The sequence below is a fragment of the Lagenorhynchus albirostris genome, chromosome 10 (assembly GCF_949774975.1).
Source record: "Lagenorhynchus albirostris chromosome 10, mLagAlb1.1, whole genome shotgun sequence".
Taxonomy (NCBI): Eukaryota; Metazoa; Chordata; class Mammalia; order Artiodactyla; family Delphinidae; genus Lagenorhynchus; species Lagenorhynchus albirostris.
In genome coordinates, this window is record NC_083104.1 from 75058238 (window position 1) to 75070774 (window position 12537).

General features: G+C 45.6%; 1 protein-coding gene across 7 annotated transcripts in view; it reads right to left on the minus strand.

The window, feature by feature from the left end:
* The window catches only part of ADGRF5 (adhesion G protein-coupled receptor F5), a 108987-nt gene that overhangs the window by 32092 nt on the left and 64358 nt on the right, over positions 1–12537 (minus strand). For 5 of the 7 annotated variants that reach the window (XM_060163052.1, XM_060163058.1, XM_060163054.1 and 2 more), the window contains exons 4-7: positions 5281–5451; positions 2791–2952; positions 2550–2659; positions 636–694 (exon numbers count right to left, since the gene is read on the minus strand). In XM_060163052.1, coding sequence (XP_060019035.1) covers positions 636–694; positions 2550–2659; positions 2791–2952; positions 5281–5451 — 502 coding nt within the window. The remainder of the gene's footprint in view (positions 1–635; positions 695–2549; positions 2660–2790; positions 2953–5280; positions 5452–12537) is intronic. The other 2 variants (XM_060163056.1, XM_060163053.1) reach the window with 1 other exon arrangement.

Here is a 12537-nt window from a genome sequence, read left to right on the forward strand (position 1 = left end):
CCAGATGGGGCAGAGTGAATTGAATCCTACAAATGGGTCAAAGGATATAAGCCACAAGGTAGAGACTGTTGTCACACAGTCTGCTGGCCCAGGTTACCAGCTATGCTGAATATCCAGTGAAGCCAAAATCCTCAACGTTTCTGTAAACATTCTTCATTTTTTAATTGGCAACTAACTTTTTGAAACACTGTGCAAACACACTTAGGGCTGCCCGGTGCCTAACTCCACAGGGGTGCATTCACATGACAGTGTGCAACTCTGTGGCCATGGCTAGCTAGCTAACTTTTTTTAATAAAGGCATCATTGCATGCATGACTTTATTTCATTTTTGTATTTCTGACTTCCCTAGATGGCAAATGTATCCCACATCTTTGTTTGCAAAATTTTTGCGTGCATAGAATGAACACAAGTCTTTTTCTCACCTTCCTTCTAAGTAGGTACATCTCTTAGGAGTGAGCTACTATTCTCAGTATTTCCTTTCACTTTAAGCCCTGGAAATCTGACACTGTCTTCACCTTTATCAAACTGCCCCCACTGGGCATCCCAGATGGTGCCCTTCTAACGGGCTTTTGCTTTTTCACTACCGTTTTGGTATCTGCCATTGGATAAAAATGACCCAGTTATAGCATTCTTACCTGAACTCTGTCACTGTCACCAATTTGAAGCCTGGTAAAATACTGTAACCCTTCCAGAACTGGAAAATAAAGCAAGACAAGTGTCACGGATCAAGGTCCACTGAGAGACGGGTCAACAATTTGAAACAGAGTGAAGAGTGTCTATTTCTTATCACCCTGGGTAAAATGCTCTCCTGTATATTTTGTTAGCGGCAGATCTTTGAAGAAGTGATTCCTATCTACCTAGGTCATTCTGGGTTCTCCAGGAAGCAAACACCAGAGTAAATGTGCAAAAAATTTACTTAGGGAAATGCCTAGGGGAAAATAATGGGAAGGCAGTGGGGAAGACAGGGAGAGCCATCAGACCCGAGTGAAATTGTGCAGGAGAGGCTGGATGAAATCATCCTAGACTGAGCCTGGGAAGGTTCAGTACAGCCTTCAAAGGAGTCCCACGTTTGCTAGACAGACCCGCCCTGCTCATTCACTAGCAGCAGGCAGCCAGCCCTGCCATGCGGCAGCAGCCGGGCCCTCAATCAATTGCATCTCCTGTAGTTGGAAATCTTCGAGGTGCCTTCTTAGAGCTGCCACGCTGCCGGACCGGATCCCTCACTTAACATATCACAGCTCTGGTTGAGCCAATGTGGTTTTTACTGATGTTTTTACTTCATTTTGTTTTCTCTGAATTCCAACCCCACAGGAAATTCAATTTGAATCAAGTCATATTTACAGAGCGGATGCCGTGTGCAAAGTGCTGTGTTAAGTAGCTGGATGGGTGGGATCCAAAGGTTAATGTGTAACTCTCCTTTTTTCCTCAAAAGTGTATAATTTAGTGTGTCACGTGTGTGCGTGAGGAGGATTCTCATGCTGTGCAGAACTATTACATGTCGGATATGCAAATCAGATATCCTACAGCTCATCTGTATCCGAGTTTCATCGTGGCGCCCATGAACAATGGTAATATTTGACTGGGTAAACAGGAGGCCGCTCCTGGCTTCAGGCAGAGGGTTGGCTGCCCAGAGGGTTAAGGGGAGTCATTACCTCAGCCCACCTGTAGCAATTTGTACCACACCAGTTGAGAAGCTCTATTCCAAATGAACTGACTCAGCAAAGCATTTAGGTTTAGATGAATTAATCCAATGTAAAGCACTTAGAATAGTGTCTGGCCCACAGTTTACAATGAGAGAATATCCTCTTTTTTTGCATGAGTAAATTTACATATGTATACAGTCTTTTTCATATTCTTTTCCATTATGGTTTATCACAGGATATTGAATATAGTTCCCTGTGCTATACAGTAGGACCTTGTTGTTTATCCATTCTATATATAATAGTTTGCATCTGCTCATCCCAAACTCCCAATCCATCCTGCCCCTTCCCCCACTCCCCCTGGGCAACCACAAGTTTGTTCTCTATGTCTATGAGTCTGTTTCTGTCATGTGGAATCTACAATATGACACAAATGAACCTATCTACGTGAGTGAATTTAAATCTGCCTTAAGTGTGAATGCCTTGGGACCTGCAGTGTAGAGTGGTGTGGAATCCTCTGTGTCAGACTTGGGCTGGTCTGCACAAAAGATGTTAGGGGTTTCACCCATGTGATGTGCGAAGATGAATAGAAATGCACCATCTGGTGCTTCTAGACCAGGTTCTTGGACCTTTTAGTAGGTTTCTGTGAGTTGATGCTGCCAAATTTTATGTGAATCAATTCTATCCTGGGGGGAAGTTCCACCTATAGGTCAAGATGATGTCCCGTCATCCCCTGAACACTGTCTGATTTGAGCGCTTCTTAATTCGTCGCCCCAGAGGTATAGAAATAATTTCAACATTCACATTCATAAATTCTGACAGATTCAAGCAAACGACCCACTATAAATGCAACAGATTCAGTTCAGCTCAGAGTTTGTTGGTTCAGAGCCTCCTGGGACCAAAACTCACCGCTGTTTCCAAGTCAGTCTTGTAGGACCTATAGAGGGCAGAGGAAGAGTTCTTGAGTTCTTCTTGAAAGCCCACATTGAGTCTGACCGACATTCGCAGGGTAATATCTGCTGAAGAACACAGGGCAATATTTTAAAAATCCCATGTCAGCATTTGAGTACACACAGGACAGAGAAGCATCTGGTTGACTTGATATCAAATAGCCACTCAACAAACAAACATTCAGTGAGCAGTTACTTACCCCCCTGGAGCTGGCAAAAAGGTCCCTTCAGGAGACTGCAATGATGCCCTGAAGGGGAGCCTTCAGGCCCTTGACAAGTGAGATTGTGGAGGCACTTTTCCTGAGGCCCCTTATAGCCTTTCTCACAGGAGCACCAGATTTCATTTCCAGTAGGTCTGCAGACTGCCATCAACCAGAACAATGAGGAGAGAAAAGGCAGTTACCGCTTTTGTGTTTATAGACGTCAAGTATTTATGCTTGTAGGAAACGCTAACTCCACTTCATATTGCCCTTCTGGGAAGTGCAGTAGTTCTGCATGAGATTCTCATGATTCCCGTACATGTCACCTTGCTGTTAGGCACGGCCATCTAAAAGATGACAGCTCTGACCATCCCAGGGGCTGCCTACAATGATAAAGTGCTCAACAGATTCCCGGACTAGAGGGTATGGCAGCCAGCCTCCAAGACGGCACGACCCATCCCCGTCTCTGGGTACTCACACCCTTTTATAACTCCCTCTCACGTTGTACTAGGGTTGGTCTGTGTGACCGAGAGAATATAGAAAGAAGTGGTGATGCATAGCTTCTGAGGTTAGGTTATAAAAGACACTGTGGCTTCCCTCTTGGTTATACTCTCTCGCTCTCTCTCTCTCTGATCACTTGCTCTGGGGGAAGCCAGCTGCATTGCATGAGGACACGTCCTAGAGAGGCCCACATGATTAGGAAGTGAGGTCTCTAGCCAATAGCTAGTGAGGAGCTGAGGGCTGCCAACAACCGCATGCGTGAGCCTGAAAGTGGGTTTTCCAGGCTCAGCTGAGCCTTCAGATGATTGCAACTCGGGCTGACGGCTTGACTACCACCTCATGAGAGACCCCAGAGCCAGTGCTATCCAGCTAAGCTCTTCCTGGATTTTTGGCCCTCAGAAACTGTGTGACGTAATAAACATTTGTAGCTTTTTGTTTGTTTTGTTTTGGGTTTTCTTTCGGCCATGCTGTGCGGCTTGTGGGATCTTTGTTTCCCAACCTGGGATCAAATCCGGGGCCTCGGCAGTGAAAGTGCAGAGTCCTAACCACTGGATCGCCAGGGAATCCCGAGTTTGTTGTTTTAAGATGCTAAGTTTGGGGGTAATTCATTACCCAGCAATAGATAACAAATGTAGAGTATAAGGAAAAATTCTAAACTTGTACCTTTTACATTTCAAGTCAAATGTGAACAGCCCAAACAGACTCCAATCCCATTAAAAACTGACACTGAAAAATGCTCTGAAAACAGAGGGCTTGGAATTTATGTCTAAAACTGGACTAAAGCCACGTCACTGTGAGCTGTTTGTTCTGCGGGTGGGCATCTAGGCAAAGGCCCACAGAGTGACCACCCAAAGGAAAGCCGTCGAATAATTGTTCCTGAAACAGGAGGGACAACCAAGTCCCCTGGGATCCTTGGACACCGCTCCCGTCCTGTGCTCCAGCAGCAGGAGGGGGTGAAGGAGAAGCAGAAGGAATGGAGGAAGTCAAGGCTGCTAGTGAGTGTGGTGAACATTGGCCGGGGATAATTCGAAGGGAGCCAACAAGATCCCCTTTGTCAAAATCTCTCTCCCGCTGACGTGAAAAGCATTTTTTTGGTTGTTTTATTTTTGTTGTTGTTGTTTTTCATTTACTTTTGTTTTTGCTGTACACGGGCCTCTCACTGCTGTGGCCTCTCCCGTTGCGGAGCACAGGCTCCGGACGCTCAGGCTCAGTGGCCATGGCTCACGGGCCCAGCCGCTCCGCAGCATGTGGGATCTTCCCAGCCTGGGGCACGAACCCGTGTCCCCTGCATCGGCAGGCGGACTCTCAACCACTGCGCCACCAGGGAAGCCCTCATTTACTTATTTTTGAGATGGATGTGGAGGTGATATTAGCAGAATTTTTGACTCCATGTAAGATACATATGTGCCTTAAGAGGATGGCGGAAGCGACCACCCCTGGACCTACCGCATTTAGGGCTTGACACACATTGGCCATAAAAATCCTCGGTTTTGTGTACTATGATTAAAAATGCCTTTCCGATAACTAACAAGAACCTACTGAATAGCACAGGAAACTCTATTCAATGCTTTGTAATGACCGATATGGAAACAGAATCTAAAAAAGAGTGGATATGTGTGTATGTAGAACTGACTCACTTTGCTGTACAGAGGAAACTAACATTGTAAATCAACTATACTCCAGTTTAAAAAATTTGATTAAAAACATGCCTTTCTTGAAAGGATCATAAGATGAGCTGTTGGAAGAGTGGGTGGGGGAGGCACAGGAAGAGGGGAACGGAGAAAATTTGGGGTGCTTAGATATGAGTATCATGGTCAGTAAGTCTAATCTTCCTTACCCAGCCATCCCATTACCTCCTCTCTGAGGTCAACTCTCCCCAGGCTACCCCCCTCCACACCCCACATCCCCCTCTAACAGGAAGGGGCTCAAAGCAACACTTCTCCTGATTGGCCCAATCCTCCTATTTCAAGCAATGGGTCTTCTACTCACCTGTTGTCACCTCGATGCTCAAAATGCTGGTAGCTGGGTCAGTGTCATCCCCTTGAACTGGAAAACTGAAGCTTTTCAAGTAAGCTTTGCCAGGCTCCAGGAAGGAGGCATCTTCAAAACTGACCTCAACGTTGACAGTGAACTCTTGGGCTGCAGGACTGCTCACGGCAACTGGAACGAAAGCATATGAAGGCTGTGAGAACTCACTGTGGTGGGCAGACAGAGAACGTGATGGACCTTTCAGCGCTTAAAGCCAATGACGTTTTAATTAGGTGGTTGGGATGAACAGACGCACACTACTATATATAAGATAGATAACCAACAAGGACCTACTGCATAGCACAGGGAACTCTGCTCAGTGTTCTGTGATAACCTATAGGGGAAAAGAATCTGAAAAAGAATAGAGGTATATGTACGTGTATCACTGAATCACTTTGCTGTACACCTGAAACTAACGCAGCATTGTCAATCAACTAGACTCCAATATAAAATAAAAAGCAGAAGTTTCTTGGGAATCCCCTGGGGTCCAGTGGTTAGGGCTCCACGCTTCCACTGCAGGGGGCATGGGTTCGATGCCTGGTCGGGGAACTAAGATCCCGCTTGCCGTGTGGTGCAGTTAAATAAATAAATAAATAAATATAAAAATTAAAAAAAAAAAGCTAATGACGGGGACATGTGGATGCTGGACACATCACCCTTTAAGAATTTCTAATGAACTTTTTTAGAGAAAAAGAAGTTTGCTGACTGATCACCACCAAGCCCTCCCTTCATGATTCTTCCTCTCTACGACTCTGCTATATTAGAGGAGAAAGGAAACAGATCCAGCTCGTATCAGCGCTGTGGTCTCTGGCCATTTGAGAGCTTCACAGGCCAAGCTGAGGACTTGTCCATCCTCTCCATTCCCACACCCCCCTTGGTGTCCAAGGCCAAGGGTGACTGTGTGGAAAACGGACTCGAATGGGACACGAATAGAAAAAGGGAGACCCGGCAGGAAGGCCTGGCAACCATCTAGACAATAAAAGCCACGGTCCTGACTCACCAGCATGAGTCAGTATGTTTCTGACACCAGTCAGTGGTCATGCATGTATTTTGAGAGTTGAAGGATGCACTCACGGCCTGAAGACCTCTGGGAAAATCATGTAGTTAATTCCCTTTGTTCTTAGCCTGTGTGCAAAGCTTGGGCTCTTTGTTCTTACTCTGTATCTCTGGTGTTCAGCACATGCTAGGTACTCAACAAAAGCAAAATTGGCAAATTGGAAATTAAAATAAAAGAGATCTTCAGCAATTCATTGTTCTTCCAAATTGTCTCCAGACTGGTTGCCCGGCTGGCATTCTAGATTTGTCTGTTTCCCAATCCAGGCAAGCCAGACAATAGATCTATTGGAATGTTCCTGCATAATTACCACTATTACATCATGTCTGGGCTGTTGGTTGTAAGTTCTCAAGGGCAGAAACGGCTTCTTTTACTTCTCATGGCCGTACCCACTCCATCTGGCATGCAGCCCAGCACATAATAAGTTCATGTCCAATCAATTCTTGATAAACCTGTGATTTCTGAGTTGAGTCACAGATTCACTTTTCTGTCATGGCCAGAATCTTTGGCTCATTCCTGGTTGAAATATATAACTGGAGCAGAAGCCATGGGCCTGGTTAGTAGCTAATGACGAACCTTCAAAAAATAGGAGAATTTTTAATACTGATGCCTTGAGAAGACAAGTTGTGGCTTATTTTATCCCGTCAGTTAAATAAGGAAAAGATTAGTGAATACCTGCAAGCCTTTTACTTTAAAATATAAGTAAAATCTGGAAGTACGATACATATATATACATATATGTATATATATAAAACCATAACATTAAAGTTCTATGTCTGTTTTCTAAAATGACAAAGAATTTCCCCCATAATATCACAAGATTTGTTTTAAATATTCCAAGGATTATTTATGAGAAACACTAAAATGGAATAAGTTTGCTATGGGAAACTCCAACTGATAAATGTTTATTGTAGAAAATGGTAATATTTGTCCACTTACAGCTGTAAACTATGTTTGTCTAGGAGTTTGGTTTTACTTATCAACCTTGTTGAGAATTATTTCATTTTGGCATCCTTCAACTTGCTGTAATTAACTCAAACTGTAAAAAATATCTGTGCACATTTTCTTAAAATTTGGAATGCATCTTGCGGTATGTTTCCTCCTTATAAAAATGTATTTACAAGTAGAACACGGTGACTTTTAAAACCCAGTGCGGAATCTCAGTTTGTCACGATATTATGGCATTGCTTGAAATTTCCTGTTTTCTTTCTGATTTGCAAACGGTTCTGTGATGCAGACAAGCTTCCTGGAAGGACTGCTAATCTTAATCTGAGTGATCCTAACCCTAGACATAGTATGTGGCCTGCTGGGAACATCTGCAAGGAGGGCGGCTGCATGGTATTTATAAGCTCTGTTTTAGAGCACATTCTTTTTCCTGAAAAGTAATGCAGCAATGTTTATACCCTCCGGAGGATTCAGAAGCTCCAGGATCCTCTTTGCTGTGGTCAGTCTACTCTCCTGCCAGGAATGAATGTAAACAGGATTTCCTGGACGGCAGCTGCTTTTGAGATGAGTGAGGTCAGTAACAATCCCGTATCACCCACTCCATCACCTGCATTATTGCCTCCCAGGGTCTGATCCCAGCATGATTTCCATGCCTGCCTGAGGGTCGTGAGTATCACCCATCCCTGAGCCCGCCTCTTTCTGCTCTTTACAGATGTAATTGGAGAACGAGCATGTGCCTGAAAAGCACATGGTGCTTCCTGGATGTCATCATTCCCCACTGAAGCCAAGGTAGTTCTTCCGCTGAGGTCCTACAAGGAGCTGAGCCAAAAGCTTAAAATACGACTAAGAGGACAGTTCCTGTGACTTGAGCGAGTTCTAGTCTATGGCGTTTGTGCAAATATGAATTGAAGCACCAGCTCTAAGACCCCCTTCCTCTCAGCCACCTGTTATGTTCTTGACAACTTCTAAGGGGGTTTCAGAGTAACCCTCAGCCTGAGCATCAGTCCTCTATAGAGACTGATAAGGATGGGAAACATTTAATAGAGAAAGAAATGTCTTCTTGAAAATGGTCAATTCTTCAAAACAGGCTCGAAAACACCATAGTAACTCAGAAGGCTACAGGTCTGCCCTTGGCGATCATCTATTCCCGTGGTCCCCGCTCCTGACTGATGATTACCCACACGTAGGGATTCTACACACACAGATACTGTGGGGCCTCGACCCAGGTGAGTCAAAGTAGAATATTTATAAGTTAGTCCCAGAAATCTCTGCTTTTAGGCATGCGAAAAATGATTACCCCAAAGAGTAAATGACTTTCCCCAGCTTCTGCTGCTTGTTGGTGGTGTCCACAGGACCAGAACTTGGATCTCTGGACTTCTAGAACGGGGTTCTTTCCATTACCTCACTCTGACAGTGTGACTGGTAGAATCATTTCTCCCTTAATGGTGCCACGTGTTCCTCAGGAAAAGAGAATAAAGGATGTTTTGGAGGTGGGGTGGGCGTGCAGTAATTAATAACTTCAAAGATAGAGATAGCTTGGCTGGACCTACCAGCGACCATTGGCTTGGCCCTGAACGCAAAGCATCCTGGTGTTACGGGCAAGCAGAACACAGAAACACCACTGGGCCTCCAGTCCCTGTAATGCCCAGGAAGAGCATCTGATTAACGGAAGAAGCCCAGATGCTCAGGATTAGTATGACTTGTGTAGGGTGGGGTCAGGGGCCCAAGATTTGGGGTCGAAAGGCCACGCCCTGTCCGCCTCACCTCCTCCAAACCTGAGGACTTCAGAGCTTCGGAAAGTGATGCTGGTGGGCTTGCCCCAGGCTACAAGGGACCCAGGAGGAACAGGAAGGTTCCTCCCACTCTGTGTATTTTAGAGGCCCTTCCATGCTTCTCTGCTGCCCCTGGACCACCTGATTCCAGACAGTTCAATGTGTTCGCTTCGCCTCGGGCTCCTTCGCCCTGGTGTTGTTTGTCTGAGTTCTTCTGACTCACCGATGCCCCAGTGGAAGGTAGCACATTCCAGGGGTCATCAGTGTCACAGACGCAGGCTTATCCCTGGCCTGGGAGGCACAAACCAACCAGGATTTCCCCTCTCCTTTCCCATTAATCAGTGCCCGCACTTATCTTATAGAGACATTTCTGGAAAGTTGGCCACAAACTGTGACAAGCAGTTCTGGGTCTTCATCACAGCTGTTTAAGCAAACAAGACTATTTTTGCCTGGCCACTCTACTGGTAATTACAGCTTCTCAGAAGTCGGGGTCTAAATCAATGTATAAATGAACCTCTCACCTGCAAGAGAGCGGGGCCTGCTGACATCACTCAGGAGAAATGAGGTTCGTGTGGTTTTCTCTTGACCAAAGGGGCCCATGCTTCCTTATCACTGAAGATTTAGATTTGTTTCTCCCCCTTCGTCCTGTAGCAGGTAAATATTAAAAGCTACCTGCTCTGCTTTTTTTCTTGACATGTTCTCGTAGGTACCAATTTGGCAGCATCATCGGGGTCTGCTGTACCTTTGTCAGGAGAGAGTCAAAGATCCTGTTCTCCCTTTAGGTTTTGAAAGGTTTGTTCACATTATGGCTATGGTCTGGGGGGCAGGCATGGATGGGGGAGAGGGAGGGCAGCACTGTGGCATAAAACAATGGGCTGTGAGGCCTGGAGAAAAGAATCAATTCTACTAGCTCATCATACACCCAAATCATCAAAGTCAGCCCCACGTAAAGTGATGCTAGAGCCCCTCACTCAACAAATCTGCCCCGAGAATCACAGCTGCGTAAACTTCCTCTAAATGTGGTTAGCGAGAACACAGCTTCCTTCTGCAATGTATGCGTAAGAAAAAGCCCCAGGCCATCAAGAATCTCCTCATATTCCCTCTGCCTGGAGCTCCCTCCTCCCTCCCTTCTTCTGTCCCATTTCTGCTCCTTCTTTCATGCCTCAACCTCAATCAATTCTTTCCTGGTCACTGCCTGAGTCTGTGTGTGCTCAGTGACCTGAGGACTCACAGAATCAAGGCATCGTGAAGTTGAGTATTTTGAAGATCATCTTGGGTAACCACTCATCAGATGCCGTGATTCCCCCTATAAACGCTCCTGCCAGGTGCTTATTCAGATTGGCTTAAATACCTTGCATGACATGAAACTCACCTCCGTATAAGACGGTCCAATCCACCTTTAGTTAGTTCTGTTAGAAACTTACATTCAGCCCAGATCTATCTCTCTGTAGCTCCTACCATTTTCTAGCCAGTAGCTTTGCCTTTTTCAGGCTCCCAATACGGGATGACTCTGCTTTGGATATTACAGAATTCGAATTTAACTTAGGGTGCGTGCATATCCTATCCTTACAACCACATTAAAAGTTGATAGCAGCAGTCAGCATGTTTTATGTTCCTTGTGCCCGATAGGTGCTTAATAAATGTATACTAATTCAATATTAAAAACACTTCTTTGCTAAAAAAAAAAAAAAAAATCATAGCACGGAATCTCATAGGCAAGATCCAGAAAGTCATGTTGAAAACTCTGACTCTTAACTGTGAGCTAGGACTTGGAGCCTCGAGAGCTGGGGTAAATGCCCTCTCACCTGGGAGGCTACTGAACCCCTGTGAGCCACGCTTTGCTCATCTGTAAATCAGGAGCACTATTTTCTCTGCAGAATTTGTTGTTAAGGAGTTGGGGGATGAAGACCCCTAGCAAATTGCCTGGCATATAATAGCCATTCTGAAACAGCATGTAGAAATAATAATACTGATCATAATAAGTGTACGGATTAACATCTATGCAGCCATCTGCTGGTAGGTCAACTAACCTAACTCTCTTCCAATCAGGTCTCACTTTTGAGACAGGTAAGCCAAAAAAAACAAAAAAGCCCACCAGGCAGAGAGAACCAGCCTTCTCTTCTTACTTTGCCACCACTACTGCCTGCTCAGAGCACGAAATGCCACAAGTTATCATAAGAAAGATTAAAGCCAGGAAAATCCCCAAATGTGTTTCTCAACCTGGAGAATGCACAGCATTTCCTGAACACAGATCAAAAGTAGACAGCACAGCCGGCGGGGCTGCAGGTCTGCAGAAAGGTCAGGATTTCCGAGCTGGCAGCTGGCAACCCAATCTGGTAGGAACCTTGCTCTCACTGGATCTGTGAAGATGTATAGTGCCTCCAGCTTGGGCTTAGGACACCCTGGGTCTCCCTTTCTCCTACCAGCCATTCCTTTTGAAACCAAAGAAGCACCAGTGGGGACTCTTCAGCCCAGGACCCAAGACACAGTCCCAGTTAAGCTCAGAAATCTGACATGGGGAACTTCATAATTGATGCTGAGGACACATCTGCGTTACTTCCAACCTAAGATGCCTCTTTTTAGAAAAAAAAACCTTTAAAATCAGTGCATCCCGGCACTTTATTTATTTTTGGCCGCATGCATGCAGGATCTTAATTCTCCAACCAGGGATCGAACCCGTGCCCCCTGCAGTGGAAGCACGGAGCCTTAACCACTGGACCCCCAGGGAATTCCCAAGAAACTTCTGCTTTCAGTCCCCTGTGAAGATTGCCCTTAAGACTAAATTTCCCGCTGACTGTTGTACTTCCAAAATAAGATTCTCATTCCAGCTCCGGCTTCTACCCGTGGCCTCCACCTCCCCAGTCACCCGGGTCTGTGCACTCCCAAGTATCACACAGATCATCCCTCCTGTCACCCCCATGTCAAGTCTGTCCCCAAGTCCTTTTGACCCAATTCTCCAAATGTCTCTCACAAGCGTTCGCCATGTTCCTTTCCTAACGTCATTCCAGGCACCAGGGCCGATGACAGTCCACACTGCTGAGCACCCTTGCTGGTCTCCCGGCACTAACGTCTTCATCTAATTCCTTCAAGCGTAACCACCTGGCAAATTTTCACTTCAGATGGCTTCCACCAACGCCTTCTCTGTGCCAGCCTCTTGGCTGGCCTAGAATCCACTTCCTGGTGGGATCAGGACAGAATTCTGGAGGCTTTGACGGATGCTTATTTCCCTCTGCTCCCCAAGAGCCACTAACAAGCAGGTTCATACTCTTCTTGCCTCTGGCCTCCGAGTTTCTGGTGAAGGTTTCTCTGCCCCCACAGGGTTTTGAGATAGTTCTCCTAAAATGCTAATATTGTGGCATCCAACCTCCTGCCTTCAGTAGTTCTACAAAACCTTCTCCGTACCAGGTGTATTTCAGGCTCTGTCAAATGCAATATTTTTATAAATAA